Genomic DNA, 25,908 nt, shown 5'->3' on the forward strand with positions numbered 1-25,908 from the left:
TGAATTTTTAAATTTTATTTAAAATGATTTTAAGCACCTCTTACGAAAAAATATCAATATGTCTCTGTGAAAGACAAAATCGATGATGATTTTCAACTTTAATATGTTTATATCAACAATCAAAAAATATGTGTCCGAAATATATGCTAGATCTAATTTGATATTAATTTACTCATTAATATTTAAATATTTATTCAATATTTTAATATCCGATTAGAGTAAAATTTGAAAAATATCTGTATTGGGAATGGCTAGTGTGAGGATAACCAATATTTCTTACTTTACTTTAAGTTTCAATCATTCAGTTAAAAATCATTCTTGGCCATAGATGGCGCCACTGGAAAACAAGAACAATCGTTCTCCCTCTGCCTGAAACAGGCACACGTCAACAACATAAAAAATCGTTGTTCGGTATGCACTTGCCCTGCGTTATTCCATGCACTGATGTTTCTTTTAAGTTAAGTTCAATTGCCCGGCATTCCCAATACTGATATTTTTCTTGATTGGTTATTAAAATATCGAATGAATAATAGAATTTCAATAAATAATATAATATCAATTCGGGAATAATAAATGTGTCGGAATTTCATCAAAGGGACAGTCGTAGGATGGCGTGCTTAAGTTCTGGCTGAAACAAAAATACCATCACAGTAAAAAAATAACATACGGTTAAAAAATTTTGTACCATAGCAATATTCCATTTTTAGTAAGATGGATGCCGAAAGTTATCTTTAAACCTTTGCTAATAATTTAAAAATCATTCTCTATGAGCCATAAGCTTGCAACAGCATTGCGTGAAAAATAAGCTGCATGTAGCGTTTACTAATTCTGCGGTGCAATTTCCCCACATTGTGATACCATTCATACAATTCAAAAGTAAATGCGTGCTAGAAAAAAAATGACAGAAATAAGCGTAAGCTTTTAGAGATGAGATAGTTTCGACAGTTTTGGTATTAAATCGTAAGGGATAAGGACAGTTATGTAATTTTTATGTAACGTTACTTTATTTTACTAAACATACATTTCTAATCCATATAGCTTTCATTAACTAAAGTTACTTTTTAACATAAAACACAGTTTAAATGCCATGTTTAGAATATCTGTATACATTTTCTTTCAATGACAATGGCTACATTTGACAAAACGACCGGTTGACTGTGAACCACCAGGACACTGATAAACGTGTGTAGAGATGTCCAAGTCAGAAACTAAACTAGATCAGTGTCCCAATATCAGTCACTCAATTTCCGTTTGCGCTATTCCTATTGGACGATTCGTATTCCTATCCCATTAGAAACGTATTCCTATTGGTTGTATCTGTAACCAATTGATCATTGATCGATTACCAGTGGACAAATGAAGTGACGCCAGCTTAAATATTTCCATTATTTTAAAATTTATTTAGTCTTTGATTTATTGTACGTTTGCTGTCTAATTTAAATCATATTTTTTTAAGCGTTAAATAATCACATAATTATAGGAATTATATTATTTTCAGATCGAATACAATTGTATTGAATATAAAAATTGCAAAAGCTTTTTATTTACTAAGTTTTTATGTACTAAAATGTAAATACGAAAATTTTTATAACATCAATGAGTTAGCTTTTATGAATTTAAAATAAGGTAATTTTTATAGTTAATTATATTTAGTACTCCATCTTGTCCCCCCCCTCCCAATCAATTTTTCTCAGGATTGGAATGCGAGCTCAAACTCATCTCTAAAAGCGAAATTAATTAAGATTAGGTTGCAGCATCTTGAATGAGCAATAGAGCTTTTTTTTTCAAAATAAATTACTACAAACATACATAAAGTGTGATGTGAAGAAAAATTAGTGGTCCATTTTGAGTTCTTAATAATACTCGTAGAAGCAAGGAAAACGGGGCACATTTTTCCTTATTTAATGTTACGAAGCCAGTGTCGTGCTTTTGATCTTTCACCTACTATGGCTGAAGCCTGGCTCGATTACTAGTGCCAAAAATCTGAGTCTTTGATCGAGCTCTTTTTTCTCTGATAGTGATCCGGAACCCATCCTAATGTAATTTTGGATGGAAGTAGAGCTTGTTGCTCTATGAAGTAGAGAGATGGGAGGCACATAACGGATAGTAGTGCAATGTGCGCATGCGCCAGTATTGTCTCCTGATTATCATTAAGGATGAATGCCATCAAAATTAATTAGTGTAGCTGTAGAACAACGTTAGCAACCAGACCAAACTAAATGATCAATGTTTTAATAGCACATGGTGGGTCTTGGCTTTCATCTAAAGGTTCCATTAACGTATGTTATATTTGTAAAAATATTTTTGACGTATAGTTGTTTTTAGAGAATACTGCAAATTTGCGTGGGCATACAAATTTTCAGGCAATCGTAGCATTTTTTATGTAAATCGCATTCTTCAAAATTTTAATTTTTCAAAAACTATAAAAAAAGAAAAAAATTATATCCTAGATTTAAACTGTTTAATTGATTTCACATCATTTTTTGCATAAACTCTTAGTAAAGTGTTTATACATTTTAACGCTTTGAATTTACGAAACTAGTAATTTTATGATTAATTTAAAAGTACAAATTTACCTTTTTTTATAAAGATAATCAAAGTAACATAAATGAACAAAGATATATTTATTAAAAACAAAAAAAAAAAAATTCATAAAGTCACGAGTAAAATTTTTCGTTTGAAAGAGAGTTTATGAAAAAGGGCAAAAGTAAAATATCTATTGAAAACTCACTGGTATCAACTCTATCGCCCAATTAAAATGCTACAACCAAACAGGAAAGAATTAACTTTTATAAGAAGAGCCGTGCAAAAAAGAAAAAGAAGCAATTTTACTCTATTTATCAGACACACACCATTGTCCTTAGATCTCCACTTAGTCTCCCCTCTGCACTACTTACGCTAGTGTTGATCATTGCAACATGTTTAAAGTACCCAGCCTTTCCATCTGCCAGAGGTAGACGGATGAAATAGTACCGCTTGTCCTCTCCAAACACTGGTTTGTCCTGGATGTCGATCCAGCCGCGACCACGACTTTCTCTTGGAAGATTCTGTGCAAAAGAAGAAAAAAAAAAATTAAAGGTTTTAGTAAAGCGAATCGACAAGGTCTGGTTATGTTCGGCAATGGAATTTCTTCGTTTGTTCGGAGAAACCGATGTTTTTCTTTGATGGATGTTTCAAATCGTTGTTTTGGTACTGGAGTTTAATGATTTTTCTTATTAGGGTTAATGCTTCTGCCATTAGGGTACAAACTTAAGAAGAATTATATTTCCAATTCTTTTTTAAAATTTTTATAAAGAAAATAAACAAAAATTCGAGTAAAAAGAAGTTTGTCGAAACTTTCGTACTGGATTGTAATACTTTGAGTTTAATGATTAAAATGCCAAAGCTATGAAATGTTTTACGTGATAAATATGTGCAATTTTCCTAATTATTATGAAATAATTTTACATTGATTAAAATAAAAGCGAAAATAAAAGTTCAGATGCTTTATTAAATTAAAAATGACAGCGTTATGCTCCAACAAATTGGAAAGATGTGTACGTGCTGCTTGCAGAGCGCAACTAAGGTTTACAGTTCTCGGAATTAAATTCCAATTCTTGCATCCCTTTGTAATATGGTATCAAAATAATTTATAGGTCATGGCTTTTAAGGACCCTTATAAGTTTCAGATCATTTAAAAACTGAAATGGAATTATGAAATCTGCATTGAAAATATTTTGCTAACATTTAATGGTGGTTTTAAAACTCGATATTTAAACTCAATTTTGCGAAATTTTTCATTCGATTTATTTAATAGTTGTAGTTTCCATTACATTCAAAAGGATTTGATTGCGTTTACAATTTTTGATTAATTGGATAATAAGCGTTTATTCTAAGGTATTTTTTTTCAATCAAATTTGTCACTTTTTTGAAAGAAATATGTTTAAAAATAACTTTAAGTGTAATAAAAATTACAATAGCAATAAACATCATATTATACATTTAAGTAAATCTGATAAAAGGTTTAGAACTTAATTGGCCCATAATTAGCAAAAGAAGCATGTAGTATTTAAAAGAGGAAACCATTATATTTTTGAATTCTTTACTAATTATGTTACATGAGTTTGGTTACCCTCAGTGGCTGTTCCCGGGGACGCACGTTCTATCTTGCTTCGATCTAGCTACGTCACTAGCAGCACGCCTTCGTTTTTACAACCTATGATCCCTTTACCACTAGGAATATTTTACGCCCGTCAGCGCTGTGGTGGATATGAATATGTAGTATGGTGATATTTGGGTACTATTAAAAACCCCAGTACATTTATTAGGCGCATATATTGGTATAATAAGTTCTCATTACCGCTGAACCTATAACGTCTATGCCAGTAATATTTAACACCACATTTAGTTAAGCACACTTGGCGACAATAACAACTGGGCTATTTTTTACGGCCTTCAAAATAAGTACCGATGTTAGTTCGCCACAAATTCCTATAAAAATATGAATATAATTATCAATTATTTTTGAGAATTGCAATTAATTTTGGTAATAGATACAAATTGAAATAGAAAAAGGTTTGTATTAAAAACCTAAATTAATGGAGAAAAGGTACTTTTTCATCTAGGAGAAGCATTTAAAATGGACATTTTATTATTGATGCCAATGTGGCTGAATTGAGTTTGGTCACAGATACTACTAATATTATGGTAATTCTTGTTTTTCAATAGGTACACTGTAAAAAATGTGACGTTCTATGTCTCCGAATTTTATATTTAACCCTTTAAGAGCACTTGTTTTTCAATTAAAACACCAAATTGAAATTTCTTACACAATTTAAAAGGTGTTATTAAATCTCAATACTTAAAAAGGGAAAAGTTTATCTATTTTACATCAAGGAGAGTAAAAGCAAATTTTTGGTGTTTCACTAAGTCAGAAACTGTTGTTGGTTCTACACCACTTTTGAATGAAATAGTTTCAGCCATTTTTGGTGTTAAGTTACACTATTTTTCAAGGAGTACTAAATAAACTAATATTAATACCAAAATATCTTTTATAGGTACAAGGAAAATGAGAGTCTTATAGCCCACTGAAAGGAATAAATACAGGGGGAAATGGTTGATTATGGTAATTTTTGGTGTTATGTTACATTATTTTCCATTGTAATTGGTGTTAAGTTACATTATTTTTTACAGAGTACTAAATAAATTAGTAATGGTACCAAAATAACTTTTACAGGTACAACGGAAATGAGAGTCTTATAGCCCACCGAAAGGAATAAATACAGGGGAAAACGGTTGGTTATGGTAATTTTTGGTGTTATGTTACATTATTTTCCATTGTGTTTGGTGTTAAGTTACATTAATTTTTACAGAGTACTAAATAAATTAGTAATGGTACCAAAATAACTTTTAGAGGTATAACGGAAATGAGAGTCTTATAACCCACTGAAAGGAATAAATACAGGAGAAAATGGTTGATTATGGTAATTTTTGGTGTTATGTTACATTATTTTCCATTGTGTTTGGTGTTAAGTTATATTATTTTTTACAGAGTACTAAATAAACTAGTAATGGTACCAAAATAGCTTTTACAGGTACAACGGAAATGAGAGTCTTATAGCCCACTGAAAGGAATAAATACAAGGGAAAATGGTTGATTACGGCAATTTTTGACTATCAGACATTGACTTCGAGCAATAGCTAAATGATACTGAATGCAGTTATTCTTTATTTCGATGAATTGTGATTGTATAAATATATTTTGCTTAATTTAATAAAGCAAAGATACCAGGTAGAGATACAAATAATAATAAATAAATAAATTAAAATTGTTTTAATTGTTTAACTGTTTTACAATGTCTTTCTGTTTTGTGTATGATTTCTTATTGTTGACCAATGCCGATTTATTGATTACTAACTTTTTTCACAACTTACGAAGAACGGATATTTAGCTAGTAGAGAATAAAATAGATTTTTTTGTTTAATTATTTGTTAACCCGATATATTAATAAATCCAATCACTAAATATTGAGAAAATGCATGTTTTTTTTTGTGACTTTCATTAAAGAAGTGCACGAACTAATTCACTTTTAAAAATTAGAGTAACTTACCGTCAAACGATCTTCAGTGGCTAACAGATCTTGGAGGTAATGCTCAACTGCAATTTCTTATATTATTATTGTTAAAATAAAAATAAAAATTACTCACAAACTTTATTGTAACGCATTCAAGCAGTTCAACTGAAAAATTTCAAAAGACCTATATTTTGATTTAAAAAAAATTCTCATTTACAGAATTTATATAAATTCTCTTTAATCTTTGTTTTTCAATTCTTTTTAAATAAGCTTTTAAAGTTTTATTGCTTAATAATATTAAGTTAAAATTTCGTGCTTGAAGTGAAGTGACTTCACTTAATTCAAAACTTTTCCTAAATCTCTTTTAACCTTTCCTATCTCGAAATTACTTAAGTCACAATAAGTTAAAGTTGGGATATCCTAGGAAGCTTTGAGAGGAGGAAGTTACTTTGCTGATTTCACTTTAAGTATACTTTCAGTTGAAGTACCTTTTCGGTAAATTTGTTTAGTCAAATCAACTTGAAACGTAAACTTTAAAACTTACTTTATCACAGAAATAAAAATTTCCGGCTGAATCACAGATAGAGACTAGCGAAGAATTCTGAAATCTCATCAGCCATGTCACTGCTATTCTCTTTTCTGTTACCCATTGAAGAGAAGTGAAGTAAAAATCTCTGAAAGAAAAATAAACACGAAATTTTTACACAATTTGAAAAAGACTGAAAATTATTATTTTTTTATGTAATGGATGAGTGGAAGTTTCTTTTGAGCTCGGATATCTAGAGTAACTTATTAAATCTGTACATTGAAGGTTACTTTGTTACATAAAAAACTTTTTTTTTTATCGAGAAATATGTTACTTTTGTAACCGTTGTGAATTCGTAACGGTTATTTATAACTATTACGTAATGCTTGGTTTATTTTTAGCTAGAGTCTCATATTAGTTTCGTAATAATATTAATTACGAAAATAGCGTCCAAAGTCAATAAAAAAAAAAAACTCAGCTGTTTTGATGGAAATAAAAAGCATAGACAGCCTAATTATTTAAATATTTTTAAGTAACTACAACTCTGTTTTGTTAAGGCTCGAAAAATATGAGAATCATAAATTGATTTTAATAATTTGGAGAAATTCAACAAAATTAGTGATTTTTTTAATTGATAATTTAATTATTTAAAATATCTGCCTTTTTTAATATACCCAATCAGTTTATTTCAGAAACATAGTATTGAGTTTAAAATTAAAGCTTTGGCACAAATTAATTTTAGTCGTTCAAAATGCAGCTTTTTGTTTTCCCTGGTAATAAAATTAAAAATATCCTTTGGATTTTTTAAAGGAATGATTATGCCGCTTTATGGTACCTGCTTAGTCTAACGGTTAAAAATAAAATATCTTTGTTTCAAAACGAGGATTTCTATAGGAGGTTATATGGATAATTAAATCTTAAAGTGAGTTTTTTTTAGTATGTTTAAATATTACTTTCGCTGGAAGCTTAAGTTTTTGGATATTTTAATAAAAAATTACCTAGGATCGGTAACTTAGTAACTTAACACAAGTGCGATGGGTGCTAAATATTTCAATATTCTGGTTTTAGATGAAGGGTAAAAGGAATGCACCGTAAACTGTCTGCTAAACAATTCACATGCGAGCATTTTAAGTCAATGTAAAGTAGTGCTAAGAACGATGCATCCAGGTGAAGTAGGATGAATTTAATTAGTAGACGGTGGCTGTACCGTTTTTTTAAATAATTTCACGAATTACAATATCAGTTATACACAATCTTACTTTAGTTTATGTCTCTGAAGGATGACGCTATTTCTACTGTGATTCTGACCCTATCATGAGCGTCCAATTTTGATTTGAACCACCTTTATTTTATAGAAAGTAAAACGCATGCATTTCATGACTCCTAAACTTAACATGGTTAATCTCATTTGGGAATTCGATCTGATGTTGAGCAGTAAAACTAAATAATGGGATAGCAAAGAACACGCATTTTTAATCTTCTGATCTGCAAAACATGGATAAGTTTTCACGAAGAATAACAATTTAATCTAAATTTGCTGTCGTATTTTAAAGATGTTCTCTGTCTTTTTTTTCGTAATTTTTACCTGAGCTATTACTCAGTTAAAGAAATACTTGTGTAAGTCAGCAAAAGACAACCATTTTTCCAAAAAAAAAAAAAAAAAAAAATTAAAAAAAAAATTTGGTTGTCCACTAGTTGCTTACTTAGGTGCAAACATGAAAACAGTTCTCTTTGGAACAATGCTATCACATCATCAAACAGTATTTTGAGAGGGGAAATTATATTGTAAGAAACAGTTGTAAGTCAACGTTCAAACAATTTTAATACTAATTGTTAAATTATCATGAATACTATCCATACTTGCCAACTTCTGCGATATTTTCTGTGGTAGCTAATTTTAAGCTTTAAAATGTGTTTGGGTTGGAAAAACTTGTTTAAAATTATTCAAACCACAACAAAAATATATTTTTAGAGAAACGTATAACATCACTGAAAATTATGTTTTACATGTATAAAAGCATGAAAAATTTTAAAAACAGAATTGCTAATAACTTTAATTCTTTTACTTTTCTTTTAAACTACCACTATGAAAAAATGTTAGCAAAAATGGTAAAAGTTGGCAGCTATGTTAATTATTTATTAAGTCATGTACCCAAGTAATAGTTCCTCCTCAACCTCCTTAGGCCTCCTCAGTAGAGCTCAAAATTGGCTTAGCAAAGGTTTTACAATAACATTCACCTATAGTCCAAAAATGGGATGTATGGATTTCACCCCAATGAATGTATGTAGGCTTGGACAGTATTGAGTAATAGCTATAAAATTTGTTATAGGATACATCATCACAAGAAAGTAAGGTTTTTTGAGGTTAACAGATGTAAAAAAAAAAAAAAAATACACCTGAGGTAGAAAATTAAGCTATATTTTGTTCCAAAAAATAATCTCAAAAATAAACCTCAATTTCAACCTCATTTTCACCTCATAAAATCATCCTAACTTATAACTCAGCAATACTTTTAGTTGAGATTGGGGGAAATTATTCTCATTTAAAAAATACTTATTCGCTTGAAGTGTATAAAAAATAGCCTGTACATCTCAAAAATAACCTCTGATGGCTCTAGCCATGTAATTATTAGGGTAAATATATGCTGAAATAGTCAATGCTGAAATAGTGAAAAAGTCAACTGTCAGTAAAAAGGACAATCGAATTAAAATTTTAGCTACTTAAAAATAAATGAAGAATAAGATTTTACATAAAACAAACCTATGTCTTTTTCCGAATATTTATATTTTTTAATTCAGCTGCCTAAAAATTCACGATATCGTGACATAAAACATTTTTTTATGCACATATATGCACTCAATAAGTATTGTGGAAAAAAATATACTGATGGATCTTGACCTTGTGATGATCCAAGTTGCATTGCTATTAGGATAGATACGTGCAGAAACATGTTTCTGTAAAAATGACGCTACATATTAACACTGTTTTAGTAGCTCGGGAAAAAATTTAAAATTTAAAAGAAAAGTCTTATTCAAATATATGAATGCATTTAATTTATTTTAAATTACGTAGCTGAAAAATTTTTACGATCGAAATGAAGGTTTGAAACCAATTGGAGCATTTATATATTCAACAAGTAAAACGGAAATAGAAATGATGTATTGAAGAAATATCGTAAAAGAACATACTTTCCTTTATAATCGTCTGGAGGCACAATTTCTGTTTTGGCATAATCCATTCTCGTTAAATCTATCACCCATAATCTGACGGTGGGATTTTTCCTTCCCGCCTGAAAGCAGAATATAACCGTTAAGAACACACTCATAAAACCAAATAGGAAACATCTTTTAAAAAATTGCTATCACAAGAAGAAATCTTCTCTATCTTCGAACGAAATGACCCAGCTATATATTTTGAGATGATTTTATGAGTGCAAATGTATTAGAATGAGTTATGGAAAATGAAAGAAGTATATTCCAAAGAAATGAATATTGAATGAGATTTTCAGCACGTACGATTCGTTGAGAAAGAATTTAGTTTAAAAAAATACCGATAGATGGCGCACTAAAAGATAAAGTGGTATTCGATGACATTTGTTAATATATCTATTTTTAATAATAGATAAAATTCGAGATGATTTTCTTTGAAAGAATTAATTACTTATTTGATAAAATAAAGAAAAATATTAGCGTGTTTAATTTATATCCATTTTATTTTTAAAATTATAATTATTTGAAAAGAGAAAATGCAAACAATTGTAATTTAATTATGCTAAATTTTTTATTCAAAAAAATATGTAGAAACTGAGTGTAGTTAAATTATTATTTTAAAGAATTCCCACTGATATCACTGTGAAAAAATTTAAATATTTAAAGACTTTTACCTTCTGATGATGATAAAATATTGTTTGTACGATAATTATTTTTCTTTCTGATTCTATTCTCAGTTATTAATTATTCTGAGAATTCATTTATAACGAGAAAAAAAAAACTGAAACAGAAACATTTTATCTTATTTATGTTTCAAGACTTTTAAAATAAATTTAATTAACATAAAATGCAATTATTCTTTTTCTGAAGAGAAATAAGCTCAATTTTATCCGGTTTTTCTTTCACACGTTTAAATAGTTTTACAAACGATATTACTAGCTAACATATGTTTTTAACTATAATTATAAGTGTTAAGACTTTACGAATGACTTTTAAAGACATATTTTTTTAAGAAGTAGGATATAATTCATATCACATAAGACGTAGGTATGCAGTAATATGTAAGAATAACAACGATAAGTTAAGAAATATAAGTCAATTAAATTCATCTCATTCTGTATATTCCGTATATTTATTTTTGAATTTGATAAAAAGAAATTGTTACGTTTAAAACAATAAGTGCGAAATAATTACAGAAAAATATTATTTTTTTAAACTAACTGACATTTTTAAATAAATATTTTTATGTTTCGAAAGAAAACACTTCTTTTATAATATTCATCATAAGTAATTTATAATAATAGTAAATACGATTTTCGACTTTTTAAAAGGTATTCTAATTTTAAGAAATTAGAAAATAATGAGATAAATTATATTCTGCCTTATCTCAGTTTACATAACTTATTCTTTTATAATGTTTTATTTTTAAATAATATTAACACTATTTTTAATTAACTAGACAGAAATGATGATATTAATAACAGACATTGATATGTTTTCACGGAAAGGAACATAAATCTAATAATTTTTATGAGATTAGCTGCTTCTCTAAAAATTCATGATTGAATTTAGGATCTTTTTTCAACGCTTGTCTGTTTTAAATTAGTCTACGTCTTTTATAGAAATGATAACATTAATAAAAAAAAATGTTGAAATATTGTCATGGAAGGGAACATGAGTCAAGTAATTTGTATGAGATTAGTCCCTTCTCTGAAATTACATGCCAGATTTTAAATTGCTTTTTTCAACGTTTGCGTGCTTCAAATTTGTCCAAGCGTTTTTAATTTATCTAAGCAATACAAATTATTAAATTTGTCTAAGCAATAAAAATTATTAAATTTGTCTAAGCAATAAAAACCCGTCAATAATCTATATGAATTTTTAAGTGACATTTAAAAGCAACTGATGCAATTTCATTTAAAAACAAATCACGAAAATGTAATTTTCAATGCTTTATTTTATTTATACATAATAAACGGAAGATCTAGTTTGTCTATTTATGTGTTTTTTCAATAACTACGGAGCCCAACGTTTGTGCTAGGTTCCTGAAATTTTCACAGGGGGTGCAAGGGGCAATTTTAGCCACCAAACCTGAAAATAAGTTTCAAATTGGTTTAGCAATAGCCATTGTAAAATTAAACTGTAGATGGTTCTATTTTTTTATACCAAAAAATAATATCAGTAATGTTTGCATGCTTACAGCTCTCTTTAACCAAGAAAGAAGTTTTTTCCATGTTCTGTAATATTTATTCATTTTCTTAGGTAAGCTAAATAACGAACGTGGAGGGCAATTGGGTATAATATGAAAAAAACACAACTACTTCGATTTAGTAGGAACAACATATGACGCAATGCTAAACGAATGGAATTTAGTTGTTGTTTATTTAGTTATTGTTATTAGTAGTTGTTGTTATTTGTTTTAGTTGTTGTTGTTTATTTAGTTGTATTTAGTTTCAATAACTTTTCTTTATAATGCAATAAAATCTGGCGAGCAGCTATTTAAACGATCGAACACTTCGTTTGTTTATTTGTGGCTTGAAGTTAGGCTCGCAGAAAATGCCGTTCATGGGTTAAATTTAGTAGGAACAACACAACCTGTGACGTAGGCTATAGTATACCCAATTGAGTTTAAATTAAATATTGTCATGTTTTTAGTGCATGAATCTGAATTGAACAACCTGATAATGCTCACTCTGGTTATTGTTATCTGGTTGCTCACTACGTGCTCTTGCGCGCCGAATCCAATCAATTAAAAATGAAAACTGTTGCCAGCGCGAGAAAAGAAATATCATCGGTTTTATTGATACATACATACGTACGTATCAATACGTTTTATATAATATAGATTTATTGACCATCTAAGTTATTTAAATTTTCTACTTTTTTATTATATTATTCATGTATTACGATTAATTCTTATATAGTTGAAAACTTTAACACTTGTTAAGTTTCTTCAAACTCAAAATATGTTTTTCCTGCGGAATTTTACTATTTTAATAGCTCTTGTATAACGTGAACTACAGAAATTGTTTTAATGCCTTTGTCGCATTATTATATGAAATAAAAACCGAATTTTCTACTAGATATCAATAATACATTTTAAATGCTGTCACTTATCTTTGAAACAGTTTTTTTAAACATAAATATAGTTTAATTATTAATAAGTTTAAATTTATAATCAATACTCAAGTCAAAATTCTTGATGGGGCATCAAAAAATTTTGATGGTTTATGTTGGTTTCAGTGCATGATGACATCATTTGATGGTCACCATCATCCAACATTTTCCATTACGTGTTCATGGTTTTTAATATGCCAACAAACTTCCATCATTCCATGATGGAAAATGCTACTTTAATACTCTGATGGTTAACCATCAAGAGAAGTTTAACTCTCATGGATCAACAATCCATGATGATCCGTTATGTTCCATGATGATTCCAACTATACATTTCCATGATCATTTAATGAGAATTCTTGTTGGTTCTCAGGAATATACCGTCAAAACAATTTTTTTTTAATGTTGAGCTGTCATAAATCGGTACGAATTCCTACGGCGGGATGGTGTTTCTTCATGATCGTTCCAACATTTGATTTCTAAGATAATATGATGGAAATTTATGATTTTTCAACATGAAGAAACCATCAAAACAAGTTGCTATTCTTACGTTGGACCATTATAAATCAGTTCGAATTCCTACATTGAGGTGATGGTTACTTACGTTGGTTATCATCAAAAAATATAATGGTTCATAGTGGAATTATGGATGTTTACCATCAAGATTATGTTGGTCCATCAAAGGAAAAACATCGTAAATTTTGACTTGAGTACTAATTATAAATTTATTATTAATATTAATTATAAATTTATTATTAATATTAACTATAAATTTATTATTAATATTAATTATAAATTTATTATTAATATTAATTATGAATTTATTATTAATATTAATTATAAATTTATTTTTAATATTAACTATAAATTTATTATTAATATTAATCATAAATTTATTATTAATATTAATTATAAATTTATTATTAATATTAATTATAAATTTATTATTAATATTAATCATAAATTTATTATTAATTATAAATTTAGATTGCAAACCTAGAAAAGTGTAGATTCTTACAATATTTAAAGTGGTTGTAGAATAACAATTAAGTTAAGCGCAGTTTGCTTAATTTTGAAATTACATGAAAATGTCACTTCACAATGATCAGGTCTTTCATATTAATCTGTCATGAAAGCTTTAATCAGTGAAAATCCAATTGTAGATTATAGACCATTTTATATATTAAAAAATTACCCATTGAAGCGGTAAAAGCTGGTATTTATGTATTTTTAAAGCTTTAATATTAATTAAAATTATATTGTTCCCACAACACAATATTTGTAGTGCATTTTGATTTTAATAGCTTATTTTTATAAGTTACGAACAATTTATTAAATAAGTTTTATGACTTGTCGGAATATATTGCCCTATTATATTCATATTAATCCCAAGTAAAAATTGATTACTTTAGATCTCTTTTCTCTATTATACTTCAGTATTCAATCTTCAGTTTATCATGCTTGATGAGCTAACTAGTTTTAGTAATAGGCTTCTAAATTAGCATTAATAGAATTTTTACATTATATAGTAAATAATTACTTTTTTATATATTTACTTACTATATTATATTGTAAACATAATAATATTTGCTTACCGTAATTTGCTTTTCATAAACTATCTCATATATGAATTAGTAAAGACCTAATTTAATTATTATATTCTGCTTTTGATTATAATATTATACTAACTATTAATTTATGTATTATTATAATTTGATATAATTGGTGTATTATGATGTACTGAATCATGCAACTTTTTTTTGAACAATTTCATTTTATAAATTACCTGACTTTTAAAGTAAGTGAAGACGTAATCTAATTATTATATTACAATTCTTTCTTTTGCAAAATCGATAATAAAGTTTGTCGCTACCACTGAGAAGTAATTTTCTGGATGAAAACGTCATTAAGTTTTTTTATTTGAATGATTTATGACTTTTCTTCACTTTCTATTTATTAGAAATGTTCAACTTTTTGGTTAACGGTGATTTATGAGATGTGATTAATATATAATCTCTGGAAATTCTGAAAACACGCATTTGCCAAGACGAAAAGATTTTAAAAATTATATTTTCAGTTTCTTCATTCTTTTTAAGAAAAAAATTTAACGTGTGTGAAATAAAACAACGAATTTTAAATTGTTTTCATGATGGATTAGTAAAGAGTAGTTATTAGTTTTGTTATTCCTAAATTATAATTAGATTTTCTTGAATCATGTTCTTTAAATAAATGCAAACGATAATCAAAAGCTTTCACTTTTGCTTATCGTCTGCAAACCAAACAATTTTAAAATTATCAGAAATACAGAGATTGATTGATATAGTGGATTTAATAGTCTAAACTTTGAACAGTTTAAAAATTTTCCAAAGAGGGATTTTGTTAGTTTTATGGAATGAAAAATTTAAAACGTAAATTATTCCATTAAGATTAACTTAGGAAGCATTTTATATCTTAAAAGATCAAGTTTGTAATAAATATTTCGGTGATCTATATAAATCTAATCAAAATAAGTGTATAAAAAACTAAGCCTATTCTGAACAGGAAGCATGCATTTCACATGAAATAATTGTTTTTAATAATCGCATTTTAAAAATTTGCTGGCTTACATAAGTGATAAATACGAATACAATCTAACTATTATGATGTCCTTCGAGTAAATAAATTTCTATAATTAATTATAATTATTTTTTCATAATCATTAATTATTATGTGATAAAAATTAGTAATTATAAAAAATAAAGATTAAATTTTTAAATATTTCATATTCTTATAAAGACCGTGCAACTAATATTTGAGAAGTCTGGATAAATTAAAATTGAAAGGAGTGACTATAAAACTAAACCTATTCTGAACGTAAATATTTACATTAAGCATGAAATAATTGTTTTCAATAATTGTTTTCAATAATTTTCAATAATTCTTAACTATTATATTATTATAAGCAAATCTAATTACAAAATTAATATATAAATTTTTTTTTAACAATTACTGAAAAAATTTTCTGGCATTAAAATAAGTAAAAACTTAATCATAACGTGATGCATAATTTCTTAATATTTTTTTAATGTTTCAAAATTAATAATGAAGTTCATCGCTACTGCCGAGGAGTAATTTTCTAGCTGAACACGTCATAAAATGTTTTACTTAAATAATTTTTCTTGACTTTCTATTTATTAGAAATGTTTAACCATTTGATTAAATGTGATTTATGAGCTGTTATTAGCAATTTCCTAAATTCAAAAAACAAGCATTTAACATATCGAAAAGTTTCTAAAAATTGAAATCTCGATTTCTTCTTTTTTATGGCGAGAAAAATCTTAACCTGTGTGAAGAAATTTATTTTCTTTCTTCTTATTTTTTATTTTCTTAAATTAGTATAATGATGGATTATTAAAGAGAAGTAATTAGTTTTGTTATTCCCAAATTGTAATTAGATTTTACTCAAATCATGTTATCTTAAGAAATTCAGGGAACTTGATTACAAGAACATTCATTTGGAAAAACTTATATAATAATCTTAGTAATTATCAGAACTAAGGAGATTTCACCGAAAACTAATTAATGATGTAGTGGATTTAATGATCTAAACTTTGAAAATTTTAAGACTTTTAAAGAAAGGGATTTTGTTAGAAAATCTGTGTTTGTTCGTTAACCGATGAAAATGAAATTTAAATAAACTAGTTTGTTTTTCGGAAAGCAAAATTTAAAATGTAAATTGTTCCTAATTACTTCATTAAGATAAATTTGTACAAACTTTTAAAAGCAGAAATAAAAAGCTTGCGAATATAATTTGAAAGATCTGTATTAATCTTACTTAAAATAATCAACTGAATTTAAAATAAAATATTAGAATGGTGAGTTTTAGTTCCTTTAAAGTGAAGTAATAGGTTATTTAACTTTAATTTAAGAAAAAGATTGTATGAATTTGCTGAAATGTAGTTTTAATTTTAAAAAGCTCGATAAATTTTTTTGAAACGGTTAATTCTTAACAATTGTGATGCCACAATTGGCATACACATATTTATTTTCTATCTTTTAAAATATCCTTCATTACTTAAGCCTATTTTTATTAATAGAATTATTTTTAAAATAAATCAAAAACTTAATCTTTTTAAACGAACATAAAATATTTATTTCTTCTCTTCCAGATCAATGTAACGGATACTTTCTTTTTATTTCATTACTAATGCAGACTTATATATTCACTGTCGCCTTTAATCGAAAACAAAAATCTATTTATAACTTTTTATTCTAATTTTCCAACGGCTAAATGTTTCGGTTGCATGGTTGTAATAATTCACATAAATTTGTTGGCGACTCGTGATCGCCAAGGTATTCTTTTAAACCCATATTGATAGGCTGGTTGGCTTTGTTTTGGCTATGTAATATTTTAATAAATCGCCAATTTTGGATCTCCTACCAATGCTTCTGTGTCCGCTGGGAACAATTTACATGTACTTTTTAATTTGGCTTTTGACTAGGCAGGTTGTGGGGGATTCCTCTCCCATAGCCTGTCCTTATTAATATTTTTATGTAAAATTGATTCAACTGAAATTTATGGATAATATTTAGTTTTGTATCTCGAGCTCTACAAATACTATTAAATAAAAGCTTATTTATTAACTGATACGGCTCAACTATTATTTTTATCATCTTCTGTTTTCATCGCAATCTTCAATTTGTCAATATCTTCAACTAATCCACTATACGAATACACCCTCCAACTACTCCGACCACACCTTAATATTCCACCATCATCTTCTCGATAAATTGGCACCCTTGGCTTATCCTTCTTCATAACAATGATTTTGGTTAAATTCACAATGAAATATAGTTGTATAATATGTTATAAAATTTGGTAACTACGATGAAATTGGTAATTTCATCATGATACCTTAGAACATGGCATAAAAACCATTTATTTGGTCAAATATTTTTTTTCGGTTTTGTATTTGTTACTATATGTGCAGCAAAAAGAAGTATAATTTTGCAAACCTGAATTTAAGGTAAACCGTTACTGAATGGTAACTGAAAAATTATCAAAGTAATGGTTTAAATACCTTATATTTTGGTTTTATTACCAGAATTGTTTTTTTTAGCCGGAAATGTACATACAGTGCGGTACTTTTAATCACTGTGCGGTTACTGGATTTGATGCATATTGGAACATTTATGAAATGATATGCAGGGTGTCCCATAAATATTGGGACAAACTGTTAGAGGAAGTAGAACACAGCAAAATGATGGAACATTGATTAGGAAAGGATGGAACATTGAACCCATGTCCGGGATTGTCAAATTACGCCACTAGAGGCGTTTCTCCTCTTTATGAACTGGTTGCTCTAGCGTGTTTGAAACTTTTAATACCTCAATAATCTTAACTTCACTTTAATTTTACGTCTTCTATAATTATTGTTAAAAAGCGTTTTTAAATAAGCACAAAATTACTGTTTTACTGAATTTAATGAGTGTGCGACTAAAGGCGCCAAGATGGTCACTAAATTACGAAATTGCGATAAATCAGCTATTTATGAGACTATTTGAATAGAAATTTTGAATTGAGAACGTAATATTATCATAAAATTACGATAATTTAGCTATTAAAAGTGTCGTTTCAAACGCATCACAACAACCAGCGCATAAAGAAAAAAAACATCTTTAACGCTATGAAATTCACCATCCTTTTTATGTATGAGGTATCCTACTTTCTCTCAAAGATGTTTTAAATACGCGAAAACAATCAGTTCATAATGGAATTACACCGCCAGTGACTTTCGAGTTTCTTTGCAATTCTCCATCCTTTAGATGTTCCCTCATTGCACTAAACATTTGTCCCAATATTTATAGTACACCATCATATATGTCGATTGTTAGAGGTGATCTGCGTTGTTTATCAAATACTATCCATCTCGATTAATCGATTCGACGATGGCGACTTATCTTAGAGTGGGTCCCTTAATTTTTGAAATTGTTGGCTGTCGATATGCCATTTTGACATGAAAAATGGATTTTGCCAAATGCATTTCATTAATCCACGGTGATAAAGCGTTTGCTTCCTAATGAGGTTCCCCAAGTTTGAATTAAGTTGATTAATATGAATACTGCTCCCGACTCGCACCGACCTCAGCGATAACGTAAAATATCCTAAGTGGTAGATGGATCATGGTTTAATATCCCCTTGCCGTTGGGCTAATCATGAACGTTTTTGGTGATTTCCCTTTCCATGTAAGGCAAATGCGGGTTAATTCCATTAAAAAGTTCACTACGAAGGCTAGTTTCTTCCAACGGTTGATCCCGGAGATTCCTTGTCTTCTGAGTTGGATTCAAAAATACAAGGCTCTGGAGTTAAACAGTGGTAGTTATAACGGCTGTTCAGGGCCGGTAATAAAATGCATCTCAATGAAAAGGTAAATGAGTAGCTTGGAGCGAAATTTTTATTTGATTCAGTCTTTTTTCTTTTTTTTCTCAAATTTTTTTCTATTTTCCAACACTTTAAATTAGTTTATTTTCCAAAAACCAAGTTTGAATTAAATTAAAATTGCTTTCAACTTTATTTGCGTATTTCCTCCCCTTTTCTTTGCAAATTAACCAATTTAGCGAAAATAAATCAAAAGCACTTAAAAATTTGATGTGGTAAAATTTACCCAAAGCCTAAAAACGTTGAACATAACAAAAATTCATTCTGTAGTATAATTTAATTAGAAAAAATAATCGAGTAAAATACACTGGTTATCATAAATTAAGGAAAATTCACAAAAATCGCGATAACTCAAGAAATTACACATGGAATTTTATGAAACTTACCCACAATATACAACACATAGTAAGGTATTAAACAACATAAAAAGAAATTATCAGACATTAATAGTAGTATAGAAATTAGCACATGTATAAAATAAACAAATTGGAAGTATCGGTTTGCAATAGAAAAAGTACCTTTAATATGGAATATGATTGCCTCTAGAAGCAATACAGCACAAACAGCGATGTGTGATGCTTTCAATTATGCGGTCTATCAGTTCAATAGGAAGTGAGAGCCATTGCTCTTGTAAAGCAGTTGCAAGCGTGGCAAGGGTCTGAGGGGGCGGATTGATGGCAGATACACGCCTCCCTAGAGCATCCCAAACGTGCTCGATAGGATTCAAGTCCGGGGATCGAGCTGGCCACTCCATGCGAGTAATTGTTTCCTGTTGAAGATAATCATCAACAATGCGAGCTCTGTGTGGTCTTGCATTATCGTCCTGTAACAGGAAGCAATCACCAATTGCCCCGGCATATGGGCGCACATAAGCATCAAGGATGTTGTCTCGATAAACCTGAGCATTCACGGTTCCCCTTGGAAAGACATGGAGGTATGTGCGCCCTCCTAAGGATATGCCTCCCCAAACACAGACACTGCCTCTTCCGTATGCATCTCTTTCACGGATGTTTGATGGATGATAACGGGTCCCAGGTTCTCTCCATATCAAATAACGTCTACTGTCACTTTCTAGACTAAACCTGGACTCATCCGTAAAGAGAACAGGCCTCCATTGATCTGACGTCCAGTGGACATGTTGTCGGGCCCACTGCAAACGGTCTCTCCTATGGCGTGATGTGAGCGGCACGCAAATGGCTGGTCGTCTCGCATACAGACCACCTTCGTGGAGCCTTCTGCGCACAGTTGACGTTGACACCAACCTTCCGGTGGCTGCAGCAAGAGAGGATCTAAGATGTGTCGGAGTAGCGGTTCTATTCCTGCGTGCACTTAATGTCAAATATCGGTCATCGGCACTGGTCGTAACAGTTGGCCGTCCTTGACTGAACCTCCTAGATGCCGAATCTGTGGTTTGAAATTGCCTCCAAAGTCTATGAACCACAGATGGACTCACATTTAGCCATCTGGCCACTTCTGATTGACTCTGCCCTGCCTCTAGTCTCCCGATGGCTCTCCATCGTAGTTCTTCAGGCAAATGATGCCTAGAGGTCATTATTACGAATTGGCTATCTCAGATTTTCAATGTCGCAATCACAGTAAAATTTGTGTGCTTTCTCTCAAACTTGGACTTTTATGCTCCAGGCAGATGACGTAAGCCGAGTGCAGCGCCACTAATTTGCATATTGCAATTTTACTCAGCTACTCTTAGTGGACAACATATGCAAATTTTGCACGGTTTGGCTTACTTTTGAAAGAGTTATCGCTATTTTTGTGATTTTTCCTTAATTTATGATAACCAGTGTATTAGGACGCAATAATATTATTTAAAAAAAAAACCCACAAGAAAATCGGAGGGTTTGAAAAGCTTTTAGCAAGCTTCTTTCTTTGAAATTTTGAATGAATAGCCTGAAGTAAAAATCGATAGAAAGCTCGAAAAAAAAAGAGGTCGAATATTTCTTCAGCGATTATTTGAAAACACGCTGAATTTGAAAGACTCTCAAGAAGTACCGTGAAAGTTTAAATTGCTCCAGGGAATTTTTGGAAAGATCACGTTATCAGGAGTTAGTTGACTGCGACTAATCTTCTATTTAAGTACTAGAGAAAGTATATTCACTCTAAATTTCTATAAATAGTTGGCTACCTTTATTTCAATGCATGTGGTAAGTTAAGACTGTTCCTCGTTGTTTGTACTTCATCAAAAGAAATCATACTTTTGTAGCATTTTATGCTCTAATTTATCTGTTGCACATTCATAACAGATATCCATAACTGTAATGCTAAATTCTGTAATGCTCTATACAACGCCCTCTAAAATGTAGCGTGAAATACCAATTTGGGAATAAAAGCAGCGGTTTTCTAAGTCATTTGTGATTTAATTTTTTGATGTTTTAAAAATAATCAACACTACATTCCTTGAACCAAACTAAAAAAAAAATACGAAAATTGAAAATTATTTAATGATTTTTATCTAAAGAGAAAAATTCTCGCCAAATTGACATTTAAAAAAAAACTGGTAAATTTAAAAATATTTAATATATTTAATTGTTTTACAGCCCAGTTAAATGTATTCAACAATATACTGTGGGAGAAAAAAAAAACAAAAAAAACGAACTGCCTTGAAAAACTTTTGATCTAATGATTGGACATTTTAGAATTCTATATTAATGGTTCGTAAGGGTGACATCAAATATGCTACATAATTAGTGAAGACGATATTTTAAATTAGTGCAGATGATATTTTAAGTTTCAAAATCAGACTAAAAAATGTTCTTTCTGTGAATAAACATACCTTTTTTTAGGACGGATTTTGATTACTAACTCCCAAAACATAGTAGTTGGCCGCAATCTGGGAAATATATAGTTTGTTCAGGAGCGCGATCCAAAATTTAGACATCCTTAATGTCAATTTTACTTTTTGCGTATTCCCTATGCATCAAAAACTTTTTAAGCGAATTGAACATTTTTTGCACACAATTATGAAATTTGTTTAGTATAAGATAATTCCATGTAAAATATATCTTTTAGTAAATATATATTTTCATTATAATGTTAATTAATAATAGTCAAAAAAATTTTTGAATTGTAAGTTATACAATTTTTACATCATTTCAAAGAATATAAATTTGCATAGCAAAATACGAAGTTTGAGCGAAATCGATCGAATAGTTAGTGAAAAATCGAATTTTAAAAACGTCGTATTTTACTTGATATTACGTATTTATTTCGCTTAAATTTCGCTTTTGGGACATCTTTTGATCAGGTGGTGCAAAATTAAAGGTAATTGAAATAGAAAACTAAGACTATGTACAAAAGTATAAGTCATTGGAGGGAATCACTTGATTGCTTGCCCGGTCAATAACATCATTTCCAGTGTCGTACAAATAACGTCAGTATAGTTTGAAGAGGTGAATTTCTAAAAACATATGTCGCTCAATCTATCAATTGTGAATAAATAGGAAGGGCAACAAATTGCATCAACAATAAAAACTATTACTATTTCAGGTTTTTAAATTGTGTCAGTGTATGCCTTCAGTTTTATGCCTCATTGCGAAGTATTGATTAATACTGATTTATTAATTATTTAGTAATGTTTTTTAATCCTATACAGGTAGTAGTAGTGATCCCAGTTGTACTGTACCCCTGAACATGATCCAACGACACGTCATTACAATTTTGATCCTCTGTGGTGAGGATGGCTCCAACTCTTTGGTTGCTCAACAACTTGTGCGTAGCAAATAGAGCATAAAGCAAATAGAGCACCCATGCCCGAAGCGGGATTCGAAATCGGGATCTTCCTCCCACGTGGCCAGCATTTGACCACCAGGCTGGTCCGCTTATTTCGTCCCGTTATTTTCGTTCTTGTCTTCATCCTAGTTTTGTCTTTCCAGTTAACAATCTCCCACAATGCACTGCAGTGAGGTTTTGAGTTGAGGAAACATTCGAGAGTTCCCGTTTCGTCTTAAATCACGTGATTTCGTGGCGAAATAAATCTCAAAATTAATGAAATATTGTCCAAGGACTGCTAAATCATGTGATTTCATGACGAAATAAATCTCAAAATTAGCGAAATATTGCGCAAGGACTGCTAAATCATGTGATTTCGTGACGAAAAAAATCTCAAAATTAACGAAATATTGCCCAAGGACCTGCTAAATCGTCAGAATTGAGAGTTTTATTTCGGAGAGTAGCAGGAAGAATGTTTTCAGTAACTTTCTTTTCGACCTTTTGATACTTATAACTAATGTATAGAGTATTTTTTATTAAATTGTGATTTACAAATATGAATTAATCATACAATTGCCTAATAATACAGTGCGCAAAATGAAAAAATGAACCGCCATGAATAAATTCCAGTTCCAGGACATGACCTTAAAGGTTTGACAGTGTGACCTCAAATATGCTGAATAATTAGAGCAGACGATATTTTAAGTTGCGAAAAAAGGCACATAAACATACTTTCTCTGAATATAAACGTACCTTTTTTCTGATGGATTTGAATTTCTGTCCCCCAAAGGTATAATATAAAGGGTATCCGCAATCTGGAAAATATGATCCCCATAGTATGGTCAGGAGAGCGGTCCAAAGCTTGGACCTCTTAATGATAATTTTTTTTCTTACTTTGCAATAATTTGAGAACTTTTTAAACGATTTGAAAACTTTTTGCGAATAATTATAAAATTCATTATTTTTTTGAAATGCCAAGAGCCAATAAGGCACTCCAGGGATCTTTTACATGGCGCATAATCATACGACATGGCCGCTGAGGAGTTTCTGCATCCCGACAATCCGGTGTCTGGGCCGTGGATCGAACCCGCAGACTTGGGCTCAGAAGGCCGACGACAAACCAACTGCTCCACCCAGCCATAAAATTCGTTAATTCAAATAATAATTCCATGCAAAAAATAAATTTTAGTTAATATTTATATTTTTTTTATTATTTTCTTTAATAATAGTCAAAAAAAATTTTGAGTCATAAGGTATAAAATCTTTTACATCATAAACGTCATAAGGTATAAAATTTTTTACGTCATTTAATATGGCAAAAAACAAAATTAGAGCAAAATCGGTTCAATAGTTCCCAAGAAATCATATTTTAAATATCCGACTTTTTTTTAAATTCGATTTCTTAGAAACTCATTGAGCAATTTCTTTCAAATTTTGTATTTTGAAATGAAAAGTTACATAATTTGAAATGATGTAAAAAACTGTATACCTTACAATTCAAAATTTTTTCGACCAGTATCAAAGAAAATCATACAAAATAATAAATATTTGCAAAAATTTATTTTTCGCATGGAATTGTCTTTGAATAATTGAATTTTATTATTGTGTGCAAAATTTTTTTCATTTCGTTTAAGACGTTCTCGAGATAGTGCGAAATACGCAAAGAGTCAAATTAACATTAAAGGGTCCAAACTTTGGATCAATCTCCTGACCTAACTACGGAGACCATATTTCCCAGATTTTAGATACCTACTATTTTAGGAGCCAAAAATTTGAATTCCCTGAAAAAAACAATTCAGAAAAAGTACAGGTAATAATTAGAATTCATAGAAAGTACGTTTTTGTGTCTGATTACATAGCTTAAAATAGCGTCTGCATATTAATTTGTTCATTTGAGGTCATCCCTTCAAACCTTTTACATTGAGTCCTAAAAGGTGAAGAAAATTTTTTCAGGGTGGTCCGTTTTTTTGGGGGGGGGGGCTCTGTGCATCAAAAACTGATCATACATATTTAAAATTATTTTTGTTGTTTGTTCTTTACCATCCAAATTAATGTTTCCCTCCTTAAATGCATGCATATCAAAGTTCAATCGAAAGATTTAAAATTATTTTTGTCATTTAAGTTTTATAATTTGAATGCACGCTTTTTCTCTGAATAGTTACAAAAAATTATAGTGAATAAAAAACATTGGCAGAAAATTAATTAAACTGTTTAAAGCATTTCAAGAAACATACCAACCCACGTTGTAGTTCCATTTTAAAACAAAACACTCAAAAACAATTAAAAAAATAATAACGTAGAAACAGAAAAAGATGTTAACACAAGATGGTAATTGTTTCAAGGAATTAAAAGAATGTCGAAATGTATTTAGATTATCTAAAGAAATTTCTTGTTGGCAAAGCGTCAGAAACATCCGTAAAAGCTTAGTTTATCAGGAAGTTAATATCTATGTAAAAGCAAAGAATGGAGTCATTAGGATCTTTTCTGTAAGTTAAGATATCACAGCAACCTTTTTTTTTTCTAAATTTTTAACAATAGAATTGAAAAAAATTTCTTCTTTTCTTCACATAAATTCTTAGATTTTAGATTCAGAAAATAGATTCTTTTTTAAAAAAATACATATTGTAAATAAAAAGAGGAAATGTTGTTTATTCGTTTAAAGTTTTCAATTATTTCTTAAATAATTCTACGGTTTACATATTACTTATTATTTTTTTCGCCAGTGATATTTAAAATAAACTCTTTCTCATAATCTTAGAAGCTTCCTTGTAATAGTAAATTTTGATTTTTTTTCGTGGATCAGCTATTAATAGAATTATATATATATATATATATATATATATATCTATCTATCTATCTAT

The 25,908-nt window shown here is 29.3% G+C and overlaps 1 protein-coding gene across 2 annotated transcripts in view; it reads right to left on the minus strand.

The window, feature by feature from the left end:
* Positions 1 to 25,908, minus strand: part of LOC107455049 (inactive dipeptidyl peptidase 10) — a 439,164-nt gene that overhangs the window by 32,684 nt on the left and 380,572 nt on the right. For both annotated transcript variants that reach the window (XM_016072453.3, XM_016072452.3), the window contains exons 10-12: positions 9,769 to 9,869; positions 6,598 to 6,727; positions 2,853 to 3,047 (exon numbers count right to left, since the gene is read on the minus strand). In XM_016072453.3, coding sequence (XP_015927939.1) covers positions 2,853 to 3,047; positions 6,598 to 6,727; positions 9,769 to 9,869 — 426 coding nt within the window. The remainder of the gene's footprint in view (positions 1 to 2,852; positions 3,048 to 6,597; positions 6,728 to 9,768; positions 9,870 to 25,908) is intronic.

This window comes from Parasteatoda tepidariorum, chromosome 6 (assembly GCF_043381705.1).
Source record: "Parasteatoda tepidariorum isolate YZ-2023 chromosome 6, CAS_Ptep_4.0, whole genome shotgun sequence".
Lineage (NCBI taxonomy): Eukaryota > Metazoa > Arthropoda > Arachnida > Araneae > Theridiidae > Parasteatoda > Parasteatoda tepidariorum.